This window comes from Molossus molossus, unplaced genomic scaffold (assembly GCF_014108415.1).
Source record: "Molossus molossus isolate mMolMol1 unplaced genomic scaffold, mMolMol1.p scaffold_m16_p_16, whole genome shotgun sequence".
Classification (NCBI taxonomy): Eukaryota; Metazoa; Chordata; class Mammalia; order Chiroptera; family Molossidae; genus Molossus; species Molossus molossus.
Window position 1 is genome coordinate 8,328,070 of NW_023425351.1, and position 24,002 is coordinate 8,352,071.

The 24,002-nt window shown below is 37.4% G+C and overlaps 1 protein-coding gene across 6 annotated transcripts in view; it reads right to left on the reverse strand.

Moving 5' to 3' along the window:
* UBE2V2 (ubiquitin conjugating enzyme E2 V2) overlaps positions 1 to 24,002 on the reverse strand; it is a 60,495-nt gene that overhangs the window by 15,417 nt on the left and 21,076 nt on the right. For 4 of the 6 annotated variants that reach the window (XM_036264076.1, XM_036264075.1, XM_036264078.1 and 1 more), the window contains exons 2-3: positions 9,347 to 9,495; positions 4,176 to 4,301 (exon numbers count right to left, since the gene is read on the reverse strand). In XM_036264076.1, coding sequence (XP_036119969.1) covers positions 4,176 to 4,301; positions 9,347 to 9,495 — 275 coding nt within the window. Of the gene's footprint in view, positions 1 to 4,175; positions 4,302 to 5,235; positions 5,298 to 8,898; positions 9,023 to 9,346; positions 9,496 to 11,440; positions 11,480 to 24,002 lie in introns of those variants that run through there. The other 2 variants (XM_036264077.1, XR_004959865.1) reach the window with 2 other exon arrangements.

The window sequence follows — 24,002 nt, forward strand, 5'->3', positions numbered from 1 at the left end:
TTTGTCCCTGGCCCAGGTTGGGGTCGTGCGGGTGGCAACCACTCGATGTGTCTCTCTCACATCTATGTTTCTCTCTCTCTCTCTTACTCCCTCTCTCCCTCCCGCTCTATCTATCTAAAGATAAATGCAAAAATGTCCTCGGGTGAGGATAAAAAAAAATTCAGATTTTCTAGTAATTCAATTTTATTATACTTTACAAAAGTATTAATCTACAACATTAGAACCAATAAACACCAGGTCCTGAGATGTACTGCCTTAAGGTACAAAAACACTTGGACAATCTTTTCAGAGAAAACTGAAAAATCCTAAATGCTCAGCAAGTGAAAAATGGAATAGTAAATAATAAAAAGAAACAATCTAATTTTCATGACCCAACATGTGAATCTCAAAAATCACTGACATATGATTCCACACACAAATCACACAATATAAAAGGTATACATACATGTGCATAGTAAAAGCACAACAGTCATGCACAGAAACTATAAATAGTAAATTCAAAATGGAACTACCTCTGAGGAAAGAGGAAACTGGGGAAAGGCACACCGAGAGTTAACTATTTATAATGCAGTCTTTATCACAAATAAAAATAAGAGAAAAGTGATAATAAATTTACAGTATCTGCTACAAAGGAAAATAATAACAATGTGACTATAACAGAGTAACAAGAGATATAATTCCAATTGGGGCATCAGGAAAGAAGACTTCTCTAAGAAAGAAACATTTACACTGAGAATATGTAAGGATTAGCCAGAGGAGATGTCTAAACAGGAAGAACAGACAGTGCAAAGGTCCTAGGGCCAAATGAAAGGTGTACAGAGCAGTGCATACTCTGTGAGCTGATGAGCCATGGCAAGAAGTGTTTACACTGTGGCTGAAGCCATTAAAGAATTCTAAGCACAGCCCTGGTCGGTTTAGCTCAGAGATTAGAGCGTCGGCCCGTGGTCCAGAGATACCTGGGTTCGTTTCCCACTAAGGGCGCGTACCTCGGTTGCAGTTTGTCCCCGGCCCTGGTTGGTCGTGTGGGTGGCAACCACTTGATGTGTCCCTTTCACATCGATGTGTCTCTCTCTCTCTTCCTCTCTCTCTCTCTCTCTCTCACTCTGTCTGAACAAAAGGTGGAAAGGTATCCTCGGGTGAAGATTAAAAAAAAAAGAATTCTAAGCACTAAGTGATGTGACCCAATTTGTTTTAGAAAGATCCCTCTGGCAGCTTGCTTTGTAAAGACTGGAGGGAGTAAAAAATTAGAATCAGAGTTTTTGAAGGGTCCAGACAAGAGATAACGGGAGGCATTCATTTGTGACAATGAAAATAGAAATATAAGGCCTGACTCAAGTTACATTTTCAACAAAGACTAACAGGGCTTAATGACAGATTGAGGAAAAGAAATAGGGAGACAAAATGTCAAAAGGTGTACAAAAGCCCTTTTTAGATCAGATAAAGGTCATTAAAAGATTGTTAGAGGTTATTAAAGATCAGTTTGAAACTGCATCCCAAATTTCCTAGTTCCCACAACAGTGTAGAATCCACCATTAATTACTTAATTTATAGAGTCTATAATATGAAAACAAACCAACAGTTGAGAAGAAAAGCTACTCCTGGTAGAGAAATTTAATTAAAATATCACTCTCATAAAGGCATTGCTATGTCATAAAACAAATTCCCTAAACAATATCCTTTCTGTAAATTCAAATGTTTCTTAAATCCTCCTTCCATCACATCTCTTAATATTACTTAACATAAATATTTAAGAATCTACTCTACAATTTCTAGAATAACCACTGTAAGAACAGAAACAGAATGAAAAAGATTGAAAAGAACTAGTTCAAAGGTAGGCAAGAGTCCTGGCCAGTGTGGCTCAGCAATTAGAGCATCAGCCCACAGACCAGAGAGTTCCTTGTTCGGGTCCCCGCTAAGGCAGTGTTTCTCAACCTTCCTAATACCACAACCTTTTCATACAGTTCCTCATGTTGTGGTGACCCCAACCATAAAATTATTTTCGTTGCTACTTCATAACTGTAATTTTGCTACTGTTATGAATCGCCATCGGAAATGTGTGTTTTCCAATGGTCTTAGACAACCCCTGTGAAAGGGTCATTTGACCCCAAAGGGGTCACAAGAACCGCTGCGCTAAGGGCATGTACCTCAGTTGCAGTTTGTCCCCAGCCCGGTTGGGGTCATGTGGGTGGCAACCACTCGATGTATCTCTCTCACGTCAATGTTTCTCTCTCTCTCTTCCTCCCTTTCTCCCTCCAGCTCTATCTAAGGATAAATGCAAAAATGTCCTCGGGTGAGAATAAAAAAAAAAAAAAGTAGGCAAGAAACAAGAAATACATGGGAAAATAAAAGCCATTAAATAAAATGATTTATTTAAACTTGAATGTGCCACCTGGCCAATGTGGGTCAGAGGACTGAACATCATCCCATGGACTGAGAGGTCCCATTAGATTCCTAGTCAGGGCACATGCTCAGATAGGGGGCGTGCAGGAGGCAGCCAATCGATGTTTCTCTCTCACATCAATGTTTCTATCTCTCTCTCTCCTCTCTCTCTAAAAAAAAAAAAACAAATAAAAACATATTAAAAAAATAAATAAATAAAATTATCATTTAAATAAGTAAATGAATTTGAATGTATCAATACTTATTGTACATTAAATGTAAATGGTCTAAATGTTCCTGGAAAATTACAAAGACTGACTGACTAACAGAGAGGACTCTCTGGGCCCAGCTTTGAGTTTGTACATACCAGAAGGGAGGTCTGGGAGTGACTCAGCATGTCCAGAGCTGAGATTTCTCATGACCGTTGCACCTTCCTCCTGTCAGGGTCAGGCTTTTGGCCAATACGCCCAGTAGGGAGGTGCAAGCATATATGGCACCCACGTCTGGACCTGCATATTAGGCTGAGGGTGGGGGGTGAGGAGCCAGTTGTGTGTCCAGGGCTACATCTGTTGCCAGAAGAAGTGTGGTTACATACAGGGAGAACTGAGCAAATATAAGTAAATATAAAGGTGTGGCAAAGTAAGTTTACAATTGTTCATATGAAAAATAATACAATAATAAATCATAAAACAAGAATAAACTCTTGTGTTTCACATACTCACAACTGTAAACCTACTTCTGCCCCACCCTGTATTAAGGATAATGAGAGCCAGGTTTCTCACTGTTGGAGGAGGGATTACAAAAACAGGAAGAATGAAATCTGTAATAAACACTGTAGTGTTGGAATAGAATTAGAGGTATAGGTAAAATCATAAATTAATGATTTTAGACAGATATTGATAGATAGGAGAGAGAGAGAGAGAGAGAGATGAAGGAAGGAAGGAAGGAAGGAAGGAAGGAAGGAAGGAAGGAAGGGAGGGAGGGAGGGAGGGAGGGAGGGAGGGAGGGAAGTGGGAACAAGAATAGGTGTACATAGGTGATACATTCAGTAAACCTATAAAGAAACATAAGTAACTATGAAAGACAAATTTCAAGATGTTAATTACCATTGGTAGAAAAGAGAACACAGGGATGGGATGAGGAGGAGCACACAGAAGTTAAGAATATTGATAACATTGTATTTCCTAAAATGGATGAAGTTAATTTTATTATTCTGTTATTATGATTCCTAACATGCATTTTGCATATAAGTGTGATCTCAACATGGCACCTCAAGAGCCTAACCTTTAAAGTCTGAACCTAACAATCTACTTATATTAGAAATTCAACTATTTCCACTTTCTTGTGACAGGTAGAGTGTGTCATTTTGGTTTATTCACTTTAAATAAACAACAGTGCTCAACTACAACGGCTTGTTCCAATACAGACATACTTGGTTCCTCAAAGAAAAAACCTCCTCTTGATAATATTCATCCTTTTACTTTCACCAAATATAATTTAACCCTAAAGAAACATAATATTAAAAAAAATAATAATGGTCATCTTTTCACCAAATAAGGATTCAATGAAATATGACTACTGAAGCAATTAATAAAACTCTAAGAGAAATGCTACTATCACATCTATATAGGCTGGTACATAAAGGTTGTAAAAATGGGTTGATTTATAAAAGAAAAACAACACAAGATAAACTTCTTTAGACTTTCATCTAAACAAAGGTACCTTTTTTTTTTTTTACTTTTTCCTGAAAATAATATTATAGGTTATATAAGAATAAAATGACTACTTTAACTTACCATTCCACTGGAATTATTTATTCCATTCATATTAATTTTGGTTACAAATCTAACTGATGGAGGAGCTTCTGGGTATTTAGGTCCACATTCTACTTTCAGGCTATATATTCTGTTTTCATAGTTTGTCTGAAAGGCAAAAAAACAATAATAATATTCAAGTGCTAATAAAGAGGAAAAGTACAATTTGAATTATTACTGTGTATGTGATCAAGGATTTACTTTTCTACATTCAAATGTTTTTGATCTATATGATTAGAAAAAAACTGTAGCAAGTATAATTAAAAGTAGAGACTTAATAAAATAATTCTACACAGTCATATCAAAATGATCAAAGCTTACTTTTTGTAATACAAACAATGCCGATAGCAAATTAAAAGAAAAAGCAAACCACTTAAATTCAGGTTTTACTAAAAAGTTTACATTGTGGGGTGAGGGACAACTTGACTGTGTCACACACATATAAAAGTTCCCATTTGTCCAGGAAAATTGTGTTTATTCCTATTGTTCCAGTATTCATATTAATAATGCTTCTCTCTTCAATCTCAAAAGAATCTGGTTGGACAATAAATAATATGGTTATCCCACTTATAAGGCAATCAATAATTTCTAGCATAAAAACAACAACACTATATTACACCATCTTACAGCAAGAAAATAATTATTTCATGCCTCATTAGTCATACTTATATTACTACTTCATTAACTCTGTGGTTCGTTAAATTCCATTATCTGAATTCAGAGATTAAAAAAAAGCAAAATTTATGTTTCCACATCATTTAAAATAGGGTTTCTTAAAGAAGTTTAATATAGCCATACAATAAAAAGGCCATTTTAAAGCTACCAGACTTAATGATTCTAGATTATTCATGGCTTATTTTTATGCCTATACTGAACTCTTCTTTATCCTTATGATTTGCTCACTTGGTTAACTTTCTTGTATACAATTAAAATAAAAACATAAGAATTAAATAAAAGGGACAAATGTGATGCCTGTTGGTTTCTACAATAAGCCTTGCAGGGGTGGGGAGCAACTAACCATCCATCTACAGATTTCACTTACCAAAACTGATCCACAGCTTCCTTTCCCTTAAGTAAGAGGTTACTCCCAAGTGGAGGTCAGATCTGGGATATACAACTACTATAGTTTAAAATGGATGCAACAATCTTGTATATATATTAAACATTTCAATATTTTAAAAAAGAAACAGCTGTATAAAACTCATCGAAGTTTAATGGCAAATATATTAATAAAATGACCAGCACTTTTGATATGTATAAAAAGGACTAAAACCAGACAAATCTAAGGAAATCATCTAGCCTGTGGTTCTCCAATCTAGATGCACATTAGCCTCTCTAAAAAACTTGCATTTTAAAAATAACAATAATTATAATAGCTCCCCTGAAATTCATAATGTTAAAGATACTCAAAGTGCCCTGCTGGAGTGGCTTAGTGGTTAGAGCATTAGAGCATTGGTCTGAGGACCTAAGGGTCTCGGGTTCAATTCCTGGTCAAGGGCACATACCTGAGTTGTAGGTTCGGTCCCCAGCCCCAGTCAGAGTCGTATAGAAGCCAACCAATAGATGTGTCTCTCTCACATCAAAGTCTCTCTCTCTCTTTCTCCCTTCAATGCTCTCTAAAAAAAAAAAAAAAAATCAATGGAAAAAATATCCTCAGGTGAGGATTAGCAACAACAACAAAAAAGATACTCAAAGTATGTGGAAACAACCAGAACTTTCATACTCTGCTAGATGTGGAAAGCAGTATAACCATTTTGTACACAATGTGGTATTTTCTTATAAATGTTAAGTAAGCGTACACCTACCCTATGAGCTTGCAATTCCATACCTAAGCATTTAAAGCAAGAGAAATGGAGATAAACATATGTTCACAAAAAAAAAAATATAAAGAATGCTCTAGCAGCTTTATTTGTAATAGCCAGAAAACAGATAAAATCCAAATATCCATGAACAGGAGAGCTGATAAACATACCATGGTATATCCTTAAAGTAAAATATTACTCAGTAAAAAAAACACTACTGCTACATGGAACAATACAGATGACTGTCTGAGACATTATACTGAGTCAATAGAAGCAGACTGGTAAGTGAACACACTGCATGATTTCACTCACATAAAGCTCTACAACCGTCAAAACTACTCTCTGGTGCACAAAGTAGTGACTAGGGTTGGGATGGGGATGGGGGGATGGGAAGGAACACAAAACTTTCTGGGGTGATGGAATTGTTCTCTATCTCAGTAAGCATATGGGTAACAAGGTACATTTATCAAAACTCATAGTAAGATCTATGCATTTTACTATATGTATATTATACCTCAAATTTTTTTTAAAGTTAAAAATTATAAGCTAGCCCATTGATCTAATTCAGTGCTCAGAGTAAACATCACACTAACTTTTAACATCTTGGGTTAATTTTTCTTTTCACCTCTAAATTTTAAATTAACAGCCAAATCTTTCTATTATCTAACAAAGGAATAAAATAAAATAGAAGACAGTAGTAAAAGGAACTAATAATTATTCAGAAAGTACGACAGTTACTCTATTATCTAATTACTAATTCATTTAATTCTCAAAACTTCTAAAGAAAGACATAGTACCTCCATTTACACATAAAGAAACAAACATATAAGAAAAAGTAACTAAATCTCTAACGCTAAAAACTGCTCCAGAAAATTTTACACACAGACATATGAATAAACAAAATTGCTAATCATATAAATCCAGATAATGGAATAACACACACACACAGAGTAATCTTAAGCAGTACCATTAAAAAAAAAAGCTAATCAAGTAACAGTATGTTAAGATAAGAATTTTCCTATTACCCTGGCTGAATGTGGATACCTACAACTGGGGACAACATTGCTCCAAATATGGCACCTTCTAAACAGAAAACAACTAAGATGAAACAACAACCCCAGCAGGTATTATTAAGTGACAAATGAATGAGTGCTGGAACCACTCACTTTCACCCAGTCCCATATGCCTCCTCAGTGAGGGAGATAACTTGAGAGAGGATGCAAGGCAGAAAATCATTGTGTGGTGAATAGTCTGGCTTGGGAAGAGCTGTGCCCTTGCAAGGTAGTCCCCGCTCCTGCCTCTTCCCAAGAGTGAGAGGATACTACCACCCACAGAAAGCAGAGGACCCAGTGGAAGAGAAGCCTGGCCTGGCAGTCAGCAGCACTGGTCTATGTGCCCCTCTTGCTGAGCAGGCTCTACCCTCCCATAAGCTAGTACAGTGTCTGCCCCCCACTGGGCACAGCCTGGGCATGGGAGCTCCCTGAAGGTCTGCGACACCATGCAAGGCAGCCAGCTTGGAGAGTCCTATTGGTGGCCACAACTGGGCAAGAGATCAGGCAGAGCTGTTCTTCCACATTTGAAAACTGTGCTTTGAACCAGCCTACAAAAATCGCTGAGGAAATTATACATATGCTCCAAAACAGTCTTAAAGTTTAAAGTCTACTGGAGGTAGTGGCTGAAAAAAACTAACAAATCTAAATAATTTGAAATTCATACTCCAAGTTCAGACTGTCCAATATTCAAACTATTTGTTAAATAAGAATGTTCATAAGTTATAAGCACTTTTTTTTTTACCAAACAGACTATGGTAATAATGTTCACAGGCAGTGAAAATCAAAGTGTTCATTATAAATACCAAGTTATAAAACACAGTAAAAATTCTAATCACTGCCCTGGCTGATTTGGCTCAGTGGTTAGAGTGTCAGCCCACGGACCAGGGAGTCCCCGGTTCGGTTCCCGCTAAGGACATGTACCTCAGTTGCAGTTCATCCACGGTCCTGGTTGGGGTCATGTGGGAGGCAGCCAGTCGATGTGTCTCTCTCACATCAATGTTTCTCTCTCTCTCTCTTCCTCCCCCTCTCCCTCCCGCTCTATCTGAAGATAAATGCAAAAATATCCTCGGGTGAGGATAAAAAATAAAGAAATAAAAATAAAATCAATAAAGAAAAAATTTTTTTAAAATTCTAATCATCAATATATTTCCTTCTTCAAAAGCCTTATGGAAAAATCAGAGCAGGGGGATGGGGGCATTTGTTAGTTTAGTAGTACATACAAATTTTGCAAAAGAATACCAGAAAATATAAAATATACAGTAACTAATTCTTTGAAGTTAACATTGCTAATTACCTGGTCCTTTTTTTTTTTTTTGTAATAATCCATAAGAAATCTAAACTCTACCCAACTGGAAAACTATTGAAGTGTTCTCATCACAAGGTAGCAAACAGTATACAAAACCAGAGTGAAAAAAATAAAAATCTCCAAATTTGTGTTTTTTTCCAGCAAGTCAAACATTAAATAATACATATTTCAAAGACTCACTGCAGGGTGTGCAATAAATGGGACCTTCGAGTAAGGAACACAATGCAGAAAAAAGTTTCCCAATCTGAAAAAATTTTGAGTAAAAATAAAACTTCACAAACTTTAGAAAGAACTAAAAATAAAACACAATGGGCCTGTTCACAACATTGCTAGAAAACATTCAAGAATCATACTTTCCGATATACGTTATAGATGAAGAAACTGAGGCCTACAGCATTCATAGTAAGTCAAATATCACAAAGCAAATAGCAATGTGCACTCAACAGAAACCAATTTAGAAATCATTGTTACACATAGTGGGTTAGTAATATGTTATGTCAAAACACACTGTTTGCTCTTCCCAAATAACCCCTCCATTTCCTCACCTTTTCTCCTCTCTATCTGGAATGTTCTCCATCCCCATCACCACCTTCTGAAATCCTACCAGTCAGTTCTTTAAGGCTCATTCCAAAGGCAACTTCCTCCACTGTTCAGCCTTCCTCAATTATTCCAGCTAGAAGAAACATATTCTAAAGTCCCGCAGTGAACTTTCTCTGCCATATTTAGAGTCTGTCTTTTGTATTTATTTTTTCTTCTCTACTAAACTACAAACACTTGGCTGGCAATGACCATGTCAATCTTTCCCCCCAGTCCTTCAGAAAATCAAGTATTATACTATGCACAAGGAAAGCATCAATAAATGTATCCAAAATAAAAAGGGAGTAATTGTTTCAGTTAACAGTTATCATAATTATTTTAATATCATTATTATAAAATAAAATGCTTACTATAAAGTAAAACAAAATAGAAAAAAATATAATTTATAGCACTGACCCTTGGTGGCCCAATAATCATGCCTGTCCACCTCGTAAGTGTCATATCTTCATCATCTTCAAGGCCCCAGCTAACCGTCCCATCGCCTACTCCTTTTTGTCCTTCTTCAAGTTCTTCCAACAAGCGAAAATTACGAGGAACTTTAACTCCTATATAAAAGAATGTCAATGTAAATGCAAAAACCTCACAATTATAAAAGTTATACATATTCAATCTCAGCATTTTCCAAATTAACCTTTATAAATTATTTCCCCCAAAAAAAACTGCCTCTAAAAATATATTCTGCTGCACAAAATGTTTAATCTAATAACCTCTCAAAATGAAAATTCTAAAGAAAGCACTGTACCAAATATTAACAACTGTACAGAACACGTATATAAATTCCTAAGTAATAAATTTCATACTGACATAAATTAATCATAAGGAAATCATTATGAAGTAGTTGAGATTTTGGGTCCTAGCCAAATAAATTTCCTGCATCAAATAAAAGGACATGACCAGAAAGTTCATAAAAGTTCAATTTTGTTAACATATACCCTCTAATGATTTATAAGGAATAGAATTATGTGCATCTTTTAAAATGTACTAAAATGTACTATTTTCTAGAATGCTAAAGCAGTCACGCCCACAGTGCCCAGTCAGTCTCTTTCCTGCTCTTATCCCTAATCGATGGGGTCCTATCTCTCAGGTTAGCACCAGTACATAATCATTAACCCTCACTTGGGGAGTTACACGATTAAAATAATTATTTCCTTATGGATATATCAGTTTCCTAGTATGTGCCCTTCACATCTTTGCCCAAACCCTGGCAAATTTTATACAATCCACAAACCTTTCTCATACCACCACTTCTCCAGCCTTTAACTTCTTCACTCCTTAATTTATTTCTAAAATCTTAACACAGATATCTTCCTCTCTACCTAGACTCTCCTAGCCCTTCAGTTTCCTACTCCCTCATTTTCACTAAACCTGGTCTTTGCCTTCATTTTGACTTCTAATACCTGGAATAAAATCATGATTCTTACAATTTATCATAAACTTTCGTAGGATTACTGGTCTGGCCTCTCCAAAAAAAAAAGGGGGCCCTGGGTTTTTCTCTGTTCACAACAGCATCTAACATGAAACATCCTCCAGCCCCACTGCACAAGTCCTGAAAGAATTCGGTAAATGCTCTCAGAACCTTTTCTCTGGCTCTGGTGGCACTACATACTCACACACTCTCTTTCTCATGCACACACATACAAGCAAAGTGCTATCTTCTTTAAAGCAATTGTCATTTGTGTAACTTCTGTCTCTTGCTAAAACCAAAATATCTATTTCACTTACTAATTCACAGTAATCCTTCTAGACATATAATCAAAAGCCAGTAAGTACTATAACTTAGAAGAGAAACACCAGTCACTTTATATACCGTGCTTCATAAAAAATGCTTGAAAATCTTGGGCCATAGAAATATGGAGCTGTTTTAAATCACATAAACAAGAGTGGTCATTACTGTAACAGCTGTGATTATTAATAACCATTTGTTTAGCATACATTGTATGCTATTTTAAATAAAGTATCCCATTGAATCCTAAAAGCATCCATTCTACAGCTGTAGAAACTCAAGTTTAAAGAAGTTATGTGGCCCTGGCTGGTCTGGCTCAGTGGTAGAGCATTGGCCCGTGGACCAATGAGTTTAGGGTTTGATTCTGGCCAAGGGCACATACCTCGGTTGCGGTTCGTCCCCAGCCCTGGTCGGGTGGTGCAGGAGGCAACCAGTTAATGTGTCCCTCTCACGTGGATGTTTTTCTCTCTCTCTCCCTTTCTCTCCCTCTCTCTACCTCCCACTCTATCTGAAGATAAATAGAAAAATATCCTCGGGTGAGGATTTAAAAAAAAAAATTAAAGAAGTTATGTGACCTGCCAGTTTCTAGACCAAAGTCACTCTTTTAACCCTTAAGTTACATAGCACTACAAGCTACACAAGCAGCACATCATAGCACAGATCTAGGAGTTAGACTGCCCAGGTCCAACTCCCAGTTCTACTGCCAACTTGACATGTGACCTCAGCAGTTTTCTCATCTCTAAAAGTGAGATAACAAGAGTTCCTACCTCACAGAATCATTGTGAAAATTAAACAAGGTAATCCACCTGAAACAATAAATCATGTCAATGATCACTTTAGTGTCCATACTAAGAATTACATGAAACTTCTACTTATCTCCATATAAATTGTGTGAGAATAAAAACTTTTTGTAAAATCCTGTAGGATGACCCCTGGAAATTTTCACTCTAAGCTGTAAGTTTCTATTCACATAACACTGAGACAACTGCTATTTTTCCATAGCTATATAGTTAGGATCTTCACAACATATTGCTACTGAATTACTTTTTAAAGTAATTTTGAACAAGCTTGATTACCCTTAACATTATGAAGTCATTCCCCAAGAATAATTCTAATTTTCTTTCATGGAGAACAAAATTTTATTCTAAAAACAGATCTCAGTTGCAATGAAATATCAAAAGCAGATCACTATAATAAAAAGAAAATTATTTGCTTAAAATTTTTTTTCTGAAAAGTATAATATCATCACTATAATATACTGTCAACTCTCATTTAGCTGTATTTGAATTATTGATTTTATGGATTACCCAAGTAAATCCATTCTCAAAGAATGCAAACAAATTGAACATCTGATTAAGTAAACATAATTAAAAGGATAAACTTATGCTTAGGAAATGTGCTCCAAAGCAAAATATTGGTTTGCATCCCCATTTTCCTCAATTTTTGTACATAACAAAAACAAAAGAACTACCATACAAAAACTGACTGTATTGAAGTAATGATATTTCAAAAATAACAAATTATACAACTTATACACATAGAAAAGATATAACTAAATTGTTTCAAACCCAAAGCACACTTTAAAGGTATATAATGACATTTAATACTTTACAAGTGGTTTTATCAGAAAGGAGCTAAAGAAACAAGTAAGTAAGTACCCAAGAAAATTTCAGGCCTATCAAAATTCTGAGTGATTTAATATACTGAAATATCAAGACTGTGGGGGTAATACTGTAAATTTAAACCTAAAACTTAAATCTAAACTTAAACTTAAAAGACCCTTTAATATATCAAGTATATTTTGCAAAGATATATAGTTAAAAGACCAGTAGAGCTAAGTTAGTAACATACAACTTACCTATCAGCCCACATCTTGTTTCAAGCTAATGTAAACACGTTTCATATTTTCCCACACTACACGTTACATACATCCTGTCACATGTATATTTTAGATAATTTTTATCCCTCTCCATTCATCACATCAATTGGCCATAATATAGTAAATAGAAATTATCCTTATATATCAAAATTCCTTTTTTTTTAATCCTCACCAGAGGATATTTTTACATTTATCTTAAGACAGAGTGGGAAGGGGAGAGAGGGAAAGAGAGAAACATCGACATTGAGAGACACTTCGATTGGTTGCCACCCGCATGACCCCAACAGGGGCCAGGGATGAAATGAAACCGAGGCACAAGTCCTTGGCCGGAATCGAACCTGGGACTCCCTGGTCCACAGGCTGACACTAACCACTGAGCCAAACTGGCCAGGGCCTCAAAATTCTTGATATATATCCTCTGTAAACCAAAAACTGATCGCAGAAGTTACATAATTAAATGTTACTTATTAATCTATTCATTGTAGGTGCATGTTTATTAGGACAACTTAGCTCATTTTCAGACTATTAAAAGCTGGTGTGATTTACTTTGACCAATCCAAGCGAAAAATACTATCAGATGATCCAAGATGGTGGCACAGTAGGTAGAAGTTACACATACCTCCTCCCAGGATCAAACTGGAATTAAAACTAAATTATAAAACAGTCAACCTGAATAACCAAATGAGGACTAGCTAAACAGAAGTCTTATGACCAAGATTTTACAGAAGCAGCCACATCGAGACTAGTACGAAGGGCGAAGAGAAAAGGGCTGACTCTGCACCCACATGCAGTGGTTGAGAATCTAGAGGGATAGCTCAGCAGCAAAGGTTACCTGAGAGAAGCAACAGGTCTAAATACTATGCTGGGCTCCCCAGCCAAGAGCATCAGAGCCAGGAAAAGGAGCCCACTTAACATATGGTTGTGAAAATCAGGGATTCTGTCCACCAGGAAGAAATGGGAGTCTGCTGGAACCCTAGGCCCCCTCATAGAGGAGTGGTGCACAAAATCTCATTCACAGACACTCACCCTGGGCTCTGTCAACGGATGGCTCAGCAGACTGGAACCTGGCCAGTGTGGCTCAGTGGACTGACTGACTGTCGTCCCATGGACTGAGAGGTCCTGGTTCAATTCCTGGTCAAGACACATGACTAGGTTGCAGACTCAGTCCCCAGTGGGGGACATGCAGGAGGCAGCCAATCGATGTATATCTCTCTCACATCGATGTTACTCTCTCTCCCTTACTCTCTAAAATCCATAAAGAAAAAGTGTTTTTAAAAAAATCAATAAAAAATTTTAAAGTAATAAACTTCACAAATAAAATAAGACTTAATTACAACAAAAGAACTCACAAATCCACACAAGAGACACTCCTGGAGCACCCACCTCAGGTGATCAAAAAGACTGTGCTAATGAGCCCCACAAGTCAGCTACTACATAAGGCAACCTTACCAAGACTGGGAGATAGATGTACCTAATACACTGAAACAAGAACAGACAGGTAGTCAAAATGGAGAAACAAAGAAATATTCTTCAAATGAAAGAACGGGAGAAATCTTTAGAAAAAGAACTAAATGAAATGGAGATAAGCAACCTACCAGATACAGAGTGCAAACCAATGGTTATAAGGATGCTTAAGGAACCCAGAGAAAGAATGAATAAAGTCAGTGAGAACTTAGAGACAGTAAGCATAAAAAAGGACATAGAAACCATAAGAACCAGTCTGAAATGAAGAATACACTAGAAGGAATCAACACCAGGTTAGATGAAACCAAGAACTGAATCAGCAATTTAGAAGACAACATAGCAGAAAACACCCAATCAGAGCAGCAAAAAGAAAACGAGCCCTGGCCAATTTGGCTCAGCAGTTACAGTGTCGGCCCACAGAAAAGGAGTTGTGAGTTCTATTCCAGTCAAGGGCACATACGTTGGTTGCAGTTCATCCCCAGCTCTGGTCAGTCATGCAGGAGGCAAATAGTCGATGTGTCCCTCTCACGCTGATTGTTCTCTCTCTCTCTCTCCCTCCCTCCCACTCTATCTGAAGATAAATAGAAAAATATGCTTGGGTGAGAATTAAAAAAAAAAAAGACACATTGATCAGATAAATTTAGTTGATGTCTTCAAAGCATTTCACCCCAAAGCAGGAGAATAGTCACATGGAACACTTTCCAGGACAGACAACATATTAGATCACAAAACAAGCCTCAATAAGTGTTAAACACCGAAATCATATCAAGCATTTTCTCTGATGACAATGGTATGAAACTAGAAATCTAGAAAAAAAGACTGAAAAATATACAAACACATGGAGGCTAAATAACATGTTACTAAACAATGAATGGTTAGCAATGATATCAAGGACAAAATCAGAAGATACCTGAGACAAATTAAAATAAAAACACAATAACCCAAAATGTATGGGACACAGAGAAAGCAGTCCTAAGACAGATATTCATAGCAATACGGGCCTGCCTCAAGAAACAAGAAAACACTAAAATGAACCACTTAAATGAAATAGAAAAAGAACAACAAACTAAGACTAATGTGAAAAGGAAGAAAATAAAGATCAGGGCAAAAACAGACTCTAAAAAAATACAATACAAAATATTAATGAAACTAAGAGCTGGTTCTTTGAAAAGATAAACAAGATTGATGTATCCTTAGCTAGAGTCACCAAAAAACAAAGAGAACCCAAATAAATAAAATCAGAAACAAAAGAGAAGTAACAACTGACACCACAGAAATACAAAGGAGCATTAACAAATACTATGAACAATTATACAGCAACAAATTGGACAATCTAGGCAAAATGGACAAATTCCTACAACGACACAGTCTCCCAAAACTGAACAAGGAAGAGTCAGAAAACTTGAAGAGGCAAATAACAACTAAGGAAATTGAAGATGTAATCAAGAATCTCCCAGCAGCCCTGGCCGGCTTGGCTCAGCGGTTATTAGAGTATCAGCCCTCGAACCAGAGAGTCCCCTATTCAGTTCCAGCTAGGGGCACGTACCTCTGTTGCAGTTTGTCACCAGCCCCAGTTGGGGTCATGTGGGTGGCAAGCACTCGATGTGTCTCTCTCAAGTCGACGTTTCTCTCTCTTTTCCTTCCTCCCTCCCTCCCACTCTATCTGAAGATAAATGCAACAATGTCTTCAGGTGAAGATAAAAAAAAAAAATCTCCCAGCAAACAAAAGCCTGGGCCCAGATAGTGGGGAGTTTTACTGAATATTCAAAGAAGAGCTAACACCCATTCTCCTCAAACCATACCAAAAAATTCAAGAAGGCAGCCTTCCAAACTCGTTTTATGAGGGCAGCATAGTTCTAATTCCAAAACCAGATAAAGACACTACAAAGAAAGAAAACTATAGGCTAATATCCCTGATGAATATAGATGCCAAAATCCTTAACAAAATATTAGCAAATCGGATCCAACAATACATTAAAAAAATTATTCACCGTGACCAAGTGGGATTCATCCTAGGGATGCAAGACTGGTACAATATTTGTAAATCAATAACTGTGATATACCACATAAACAAAATGAAAGCTAGAAACCATATATGATCATATCAACAGATGCTGAAAAAGCTTTCGACAAAATCCAGCACCCATTTCTGATAAAAATGCTCAGCAATGTGGGAATAGAGGGATCACATCTCAATATAATAAAGGCCATGTATGAAAAACCTACAGCCAACATCATACTCAATTGGCAAAAACTAAAAGCATTTCCCTTAAGAACAGGAACAAGATAGGGATGTCCACTTTCGCCACTCTTATTTAACATAGTACTGGAAGTCTTGGCCATAACAATTAGACATAAAGAAAAAATAAAAGGGATCCAAATTGGATCTATATAATAAACCCACAGCTAAATTCATGCTCAACATGGAAAAACTAAAGTGTTTTTTCCTTAAGGTCTGGAAGAAGACAGGGATGTTCACTTTAACCACTCCTATTCAACATAGTACTGGAAGCCCTAACTACAACATTTAGATAAGAAATAAAATACATCCAAATTGGAAAGGAAGTAGTAAAACTGTCATTATTTCTGGATGACATGATATTATACATAGAAAACCCTAAAGATTCCACCAAAAAGCAACTAGAATAAAATTAATGGGTATGGAACTCCGAAGAGCCACAGCAACCTTGAGAAAAAAAAACAAAGTTGAAGGTATCACACTATGTGTTATCAGACTATACTAGAAGGCTATAGTAATCAAGACAGTAAAGTATTGGCTTAAAAACAAGCACATAGATCAATGTACAGAACAGAGAGGCCAGAAATGAACCCATACCTATATCGTTAATTAATATCTGACAAAAGAGACCAGGACTTGCAATAGGGTAAAGACAGTCTGTTCAATAAATGGTGTTGGACAAATTAGATATATGCAAAAAAAAAAAAAAAAATTACACCCTTTTCTTATACAATACATGAGAATAAACTCAAAATGGATTAAATACTTAAATGTAAGACTTCAAACCATAAAACTCCTAAAAGAAAACCTAGGCAGTAAATCTTGGACATTTCTCTTAGCAGTATTTTTCCTGATATACTTCCTTGGGCAAGTGAAACAAAAGAAAATATTTTAAAATGGGACTACATCAAACTAAAAATGTTTTTGCACAGCCAAAGAAAAGACAACCTACTAAGTGGCAGAAGATATTTGCCAATGATACATCTGACAAGGGGTAAATATCCAAAATTTATAAAGAACTCATACACATAAATACCAAATAAACAATACAATTAAAAAAATGAGTAAAGAACCTGAATAGACACTTCTCCAGAGAGGACATACAAATGGCCAAAAGGCATATGAAAAGATGCTCAACATCATTAATCAGATACATGCAAATTAAAACTACAATGAGCCCTGGCCGGTTTGGCTCAGCGGTTAGAGCGTCGGCCTGCGGTCCGGAGAGACCCGGGTTCGGTTCCCGCTAAGGGCACGTACCTCGGTTGCAGTTTGTCCCCGGCCCTGGTTGGTCGTGCGGGTGGCAGCCACTCGATGTGTCCCTTCACGTCGATGTTTCTCTCTCTCTCTCCCTTCCTCTCTCTCCCTCCCACTCTATCTGTACAAAATATGGAAAAATATCCTCAGGTGAGGATAAAAAAAAATAAAATAAAACTACAATGAGATAACACCTCACACCTGTCAGAATGGCTGTCATCAATAAATCAAACAAACAGCTGTTGGCAAGGATGTGGACAAATGGGAACCCTCATGTGCTGTTGGGAGAAATGCAGATTAGTGCAGCATGTATGGAAAACAGTATGGAAGGTCCTCAAAAAAATTAAATATGAAACTGCCTTAGGATCCAGCAATTCCACTTTGGGAAATTGATCCAAAGAAACCCAAAATATTAATCGAAAAGAATATATTTATTGCAGTATTATTTACAATAGCCAAGATACAGAAGCAACCCAAGTGCCCATCAACAAATGGCTGGATAAGAAAGCTGTGGTACAGGAAAGGCAAGATGGCTGCAATTTAAGGAAGTTCCCTCCGCTTGCTCCCAGCACCAGACTGGACTGCAGAACGTTCAACTTGAAACACCAGCTGAAAAATAGCTCACCTGAAATACTATCAGTGGGGAGCACTGGGAAAGGACAAACAATGCAGAGTGAGTGATGCCGTGGGTAAGCCAACTCACGCAGCTTTGCAGCGTGACAGGGAAGCAAGAGGGAAGGTGCAGCAGTGCAGGCACTGCCCCCTGGGAGCATGGTGTTCTTAGCCCCAAGCAAGAATCCCCAATCCAGAGCAACTGAGAAGCAAAGGGAAGTCCATGTTCCGTCCGGCAGTGGGAATCTGTAGTGATTTGGTCCACATGGGAGGCGCAGATTGCACTATCCCATGTAAAAAGCAACTGCTTTGTTACATCAGCCTGAGAAGTTCACCCCAATCTGTGTCTGCTGGTGAGGTCCCCAGCAAACCTCTATACTGGCAGAAGTGTCTGACCAGTTCACCCAGCAGTAAATCCAAGGGTCCAATTATTTTCTAAAAGAACTTTTGGTGAACAGAGCATGGGCTGGAGTGCTCTAGGAAAGAGGAGTGATCCTCCACACCTCAAGAGAAAAAGAGGCACCCTTTTCTCCACCTGTGAAATAGCTCCTGGCTGGAAATCTGTGTTCATTTGGCTGGGTCTGGTAGCACAGGAACTCGAACATCCGACCTGGTGAGAGCCTGGGCAGAAGCCCTGCCCAGCATGGGCTGGGTGTGCTGAAAGATTAGAGAGCCAAGCAGGGCTGGGTTTTTGTCTTAGTTTTAATATCTCCCCTCCTGCTTGGGGTGGAGACAAGAGGGTGCCAGTGACCCAGGAAGAGCTGAGGCAATGGAAGGAGAGGAGGTGTTCACCTGCTCCTTCTACAAGCTATGGGCACCACACCAAATATGAGACTGTTTAAATCATCCTAATGAGGACCCAGATACCCGCCCCCTTCCCCAGACCAGTTGCATAGAGGAAGGGAAAGCAGCTCAAAAGAGGGACATTCAAGGTGTATCCACCATCCAGGGATTCAGTTAGGTTACCAAGGGCCAGGCAGGGACAGCAAATATCATTGGCCTGCACCAGAGAACTTGCTGGAAGGCCAAGGGGCAAGATACAACAATATCAAAGCAAAATCCAGGGAGTTCCAAAAATAGTAGATCCAAAGGTCTATTTTGTTTTTGTTTTTTAAATCGTTATCATTTTTCTTCCATATTTCTTTTTAAAATGTATTTATCTATTTATATTAATTAAATGTATTGGGGTGACATTGGTTAATATGATCACATAGGTTTCAGGTGTAGGTTTCTGTTATAGGAAATCCACCACCCAAAGTCAGCTCATCTTCTATCACCATTTATTAGGCCCCCTTCACTACCCACTCCACCACCTTCTCTCTGGCAACCACCACATTCCTTTTAGTCTATTCTTTCTCTTTCTCTTTACTTTTTTTATTTTTTCTTTCTCTTCTTTTCTTGTTTTTCTCTTCCTATTCTATATTTTACTTTATTCATTATTTATTACTTTTCACAATAATTATTTCATTTATTTTTTTCTTTTATCCTTTATACTTCTACTTCTTGTCTCTTCCTTCTTTTCTTTCATGTTCTCTTCATTTCTTTTTATTCTTCTCTAATTATTTGGCCTCATGTCCTTTAGTATTCTTTTTTTTTTTTTCTTTCAGTCTTTTTGTTGTGGTAGTGGTTGTTTTTATTGATGTAGTTTTGGAGTTTTGTTGTTTTTCCTGTAGTTTTGGTTTGGTCTTGTTTTCTTCTGTCAGCACCTGTGTAACAGTTGGCATAAGTGATGGTGGTTGAGGGCAGAGCCCACCAACAAACGAGGCAACAGCAATCAAGATCAAAATTCAACAGGAGGGCCCACATAATCCACACCAAGAGACATTCCTAGAGCAAACAGCTAAGGTAATCAAGAAAACTACACCATTGGGTCCCACAAGAAAGCCACCCCAGCAAGACTGGGAGGCATAGCAGTCTTATCCAACACACAGAAACAAACACAAAGAAAGAACAAAAATGGAGAAACAAAGGAACAGGCCCCAAATGAAAGAAGAGGAGTAATCTCCAGAAAAAGAGCTAAATGAAATGGAGGCAAGCAATTTATCAGATAGAGAATTCAAAGAAATGGTTATAGGATGCACAAACTTAGTGAAAACTACAAGGAACATAATGAGAAATACAAGGAACTTAGTGGGAACTACATCACAATGAAAAATAATATAGAAAACAATGGACCGAAAACAATCAGAAATGAAGACCGACATAGCTGAAATAAAGACTGCCCAGGAAGGAATCAACAGTAGATTAGAAGAAGCTGAGTATGAATCAGAGAATTAGAAGATAAAACAGAGAACAAACACTCAGAGCAGCAAAAATTTTAAATGATTAATAAGCAATGAGGACAGTTTAAGGAAACTGTGGGACACCATAAAACGGAAAAACATCTGCATCACAAGGGTACCAGAGAGGGAAGAATCAGAGAAAGGAACAGAGAACCTGTTTGAAAAAATATTGACAGAAAACTTCCCTAACTTGAAGGAATAAGCAAAAAGAGTCCCAATCAAAATGAACACAAAGAGCCCTGGCCGGTTTGGCTCAGCAGTTAGAGCATCAGCCTGCAGTCCAGAGAGACCTGGATTCGGTTCCCACTAGGGGCACATACCTCGGTTGCAGTTTGTCCCCGGCCCTGGTTGGTCATGCGGGTGGCAGCCACTCGATGTGTCCCTTTCACGTTAATGTTTCTCTCTCTCCCTCCCATTCTATCTGAAAAAAAATGGAAAAATGTCCTCGGGTAAGGATGAAAAAATGAACACAAAGAGACCCACAGCAAGCCACACCATAATAAAAATGGCAAACCTTAAAGACAAATTAAGAATTTTAGGAGCACCAAGAGAGACACAGTCATTAACCAACAAGGGAGCTCCCATAAGGCTGTCAGTTGATTTTTCAACAGGAACACTAAAAGCCACAAGGCAATGGCATGAAGTATTCAAAGTAATGAAAAGCAAGGATATGAAATCAAGACTACTCTATCCAGAGAGGCTATCATTCAAAATTGTAGGTGAAATAAAGAGCTTCCTACACAAAATATTAAAAGGCTAAAGGACTTTATTATACCAAACGAGCAATGCAAGAACTGCTCAAAGAACTGATGTAAAAAGAAGAAATAGAGAGGAACATAGGCATAGAATAAAACTGGCAATAAATAAGTACCTATCAATAATAACCTTAAATGTAAATGGACTAAATGCCTGAATCAAAAGACAGAGAGTAGCTGAATGGATAACATGACCCATATATGCTGTCTACAAAAGACCCACATGAGATGAAAGTGAAGAAATGGAAAAAAAATTTTCCATGCAAATGGTAACAAACAAACAAAAAAAGCCAGGGGTCAATACTTATATCTGACAAAATAGACTTCAAAATAAAGGCCAAAACAAGAGACAAAGGTCTCTATATACTACTAAAAGGATCAAGCCAATCAAAGGATATAACTCTGGTGAACATATATGCATCAAATACAGAAGCACTGAAATATATTTTTTAAAAACTCCTGGAGGACTTTAAGGGAGAGATCAACAGCAATACAGACAAACTCTGGGACTTTACAACCCCACTGACATCACTGGATAGATATTCCAGACAAAAAAAAAATCAACAAGGAAAAAGCAACCATAAATGACACAAAATCCAATGAATTTTATTTATATTTACAGACCATTTCATCCCAAAGCTGCAGAACATACATTCTTCTCAAGTGCACACAAAACTTTCTCAAAGATAGACAACAGCCCTGGGCCAGTGTGGCTCAGCGGTTAGAGCATCGGCCTTCAGTCCAAAGAGACCAGGTTCGGTTCCTGCTAAGGGCAAGTACTTCAGTTGCAGATTGTCCCCGGCCCCGGTTGGGTTGTGCAGGTGGCAACCACTTGATGTGTCCCTTTCACATCAATGTTTCTCTCTTTCTCCTTCCCTTTCTCCCTCCCTCTCTCTCTTTTTCTCTCCCCCTCTCCCTCCCACTCTATCTGAACAAAAAATGGAAAAATGTCCTTGGGTGAGGATAAAAAAAAGAAGAAGAAGAAGACAACATGATAGGACACAAAATAAGTCTTAAAATCTCAAGAAGACTGAGATCATATCAAGCATCTTCTCAGATAACAATGGCATGAAACTACAAATCAACTACATTAAAAACTCAAAAATATTCAAACACATAAAGGCTAAATATCATATAAACAATGAATGGGTTACCAATGAGATCAAGGTAGAAATAAGAACTTCCTGGAAACATGAAAATAAACACACAACAACCCAAAGTCTACAGGACACAGAGAAAGCAAGTCCTCAGAGGAAAGTTCATAGCACTACATGCCTACCCCAAGAAACAAACAAACAAAAAAAAGTTCAAATAAACGATCTAACCCTACAACTTAATAAATCAGAGAAAAAGAAAAGCCCACAGTAAGTAGAAGGAAGGGAATAATAAAAATCAGAGTGGAAATAAATGACACAGAGACTTAAAAAAAAAAAAAACACTACAAATGATCAATGAAACCAAGAGCTGGTTCTTTTGGAAAGGTAAACAACATGATGAACCTTTAGCCAGACTTATCAAGAAACAGATAGAGGACCCAAATACCAAGAACATTTTATATACCAAGAACAAATTCTTAGAAAGAGAAACTAAAAAGACAAAAATCCAATTTACCATTGCAACAAAAAAATTAAGATAGCTAGGAATAAACTTAACAAAGAAAGTAAAAAACTTCTACTCAGGAACTATAGGAAAACAAAAAGACAAAGAGAGGAAGATACAAACAAATGAAAGCATATATCATGTTCATGGATTGAAAGAATACATCATTAAAATGTCCATACTACCCAAAGCAATCGACAGATTCAATGCAATTCCTATTATAATACCATCAGCATATTTCACAAATCTAGAACAAGTATTCCCAAATTTTATATGGAACCAAAAAAAACCCTGAATAACTGCAGCAATCTTGACAAAGAAGAGCAAAATTAGAGGGATCACAATACAAATTATCAAATTATACTACAAAGCCACTGTAATGAAAATAATCTGATACTGGCAGAATAACAGGCATATAGGTCAATAGAACTAAACAGAGACCCCAGAAATTAACCCACGCCTTATTGTCAATTTTTGACAAAGAAGGCAAGAGCATACAAGGGAGTAAAGATAGTCTCTTCAATAAATGGTGTTGGGCCCTGGCCAGTTTGGCTCAGCCTGTGGTCCAGAGAGACCTGGGTTCAGTTCCCGCTAAGGGCACGTACCTCAGTTGCAGTTTGTCCCTGGCCCTGGTTGAGTCGTGCGGGTGGTAGCCACTAGATGTGTCCCTTTCACATCAATGTCTCTCTCTCTTCCTCTCTCTACCTCCCACTCTATCTGAACAAAAAATGGAAATGTCCTCAGGTGAGGATAAATAAATAAATAGTGTTGGGAAAATTGGACTGATAGGTGCAAAAAAATAAATAAAACTAGACTACCAAATTACACCAAAATGGATAAAAAACTTAAATGAGAGTTGTGAGACTATAAAAATTCAAGAAGAAAACATAGGCAGTAAAACCTTGGACATCTCAGACAGCAGAATTTTTTCTGATACATCTCCTAGGGCAAGAGAAACGAAGAAAAAGTATAAACAAATGGGACTACATAAATCTAAAAAACTTCTGCACGGCAAAAGAAAACATCACCAAAATGAAGAGAGCCCACTGTATGGGACACCATATTCACCAATGACACATCTGATAAGGAGTTAATTTCCAAAATATATAAAGAACTCATACAACTCAATAAAAGGATGACAAACAATCCAATTAAAAATGGGCCAGTCCTGGCCGGTGTGGCTCAGCGTTTAGAGCGTTGGCCCGCAGACTGGGGAGTCCCAGGTTCCAGTCGGGCTAAGGG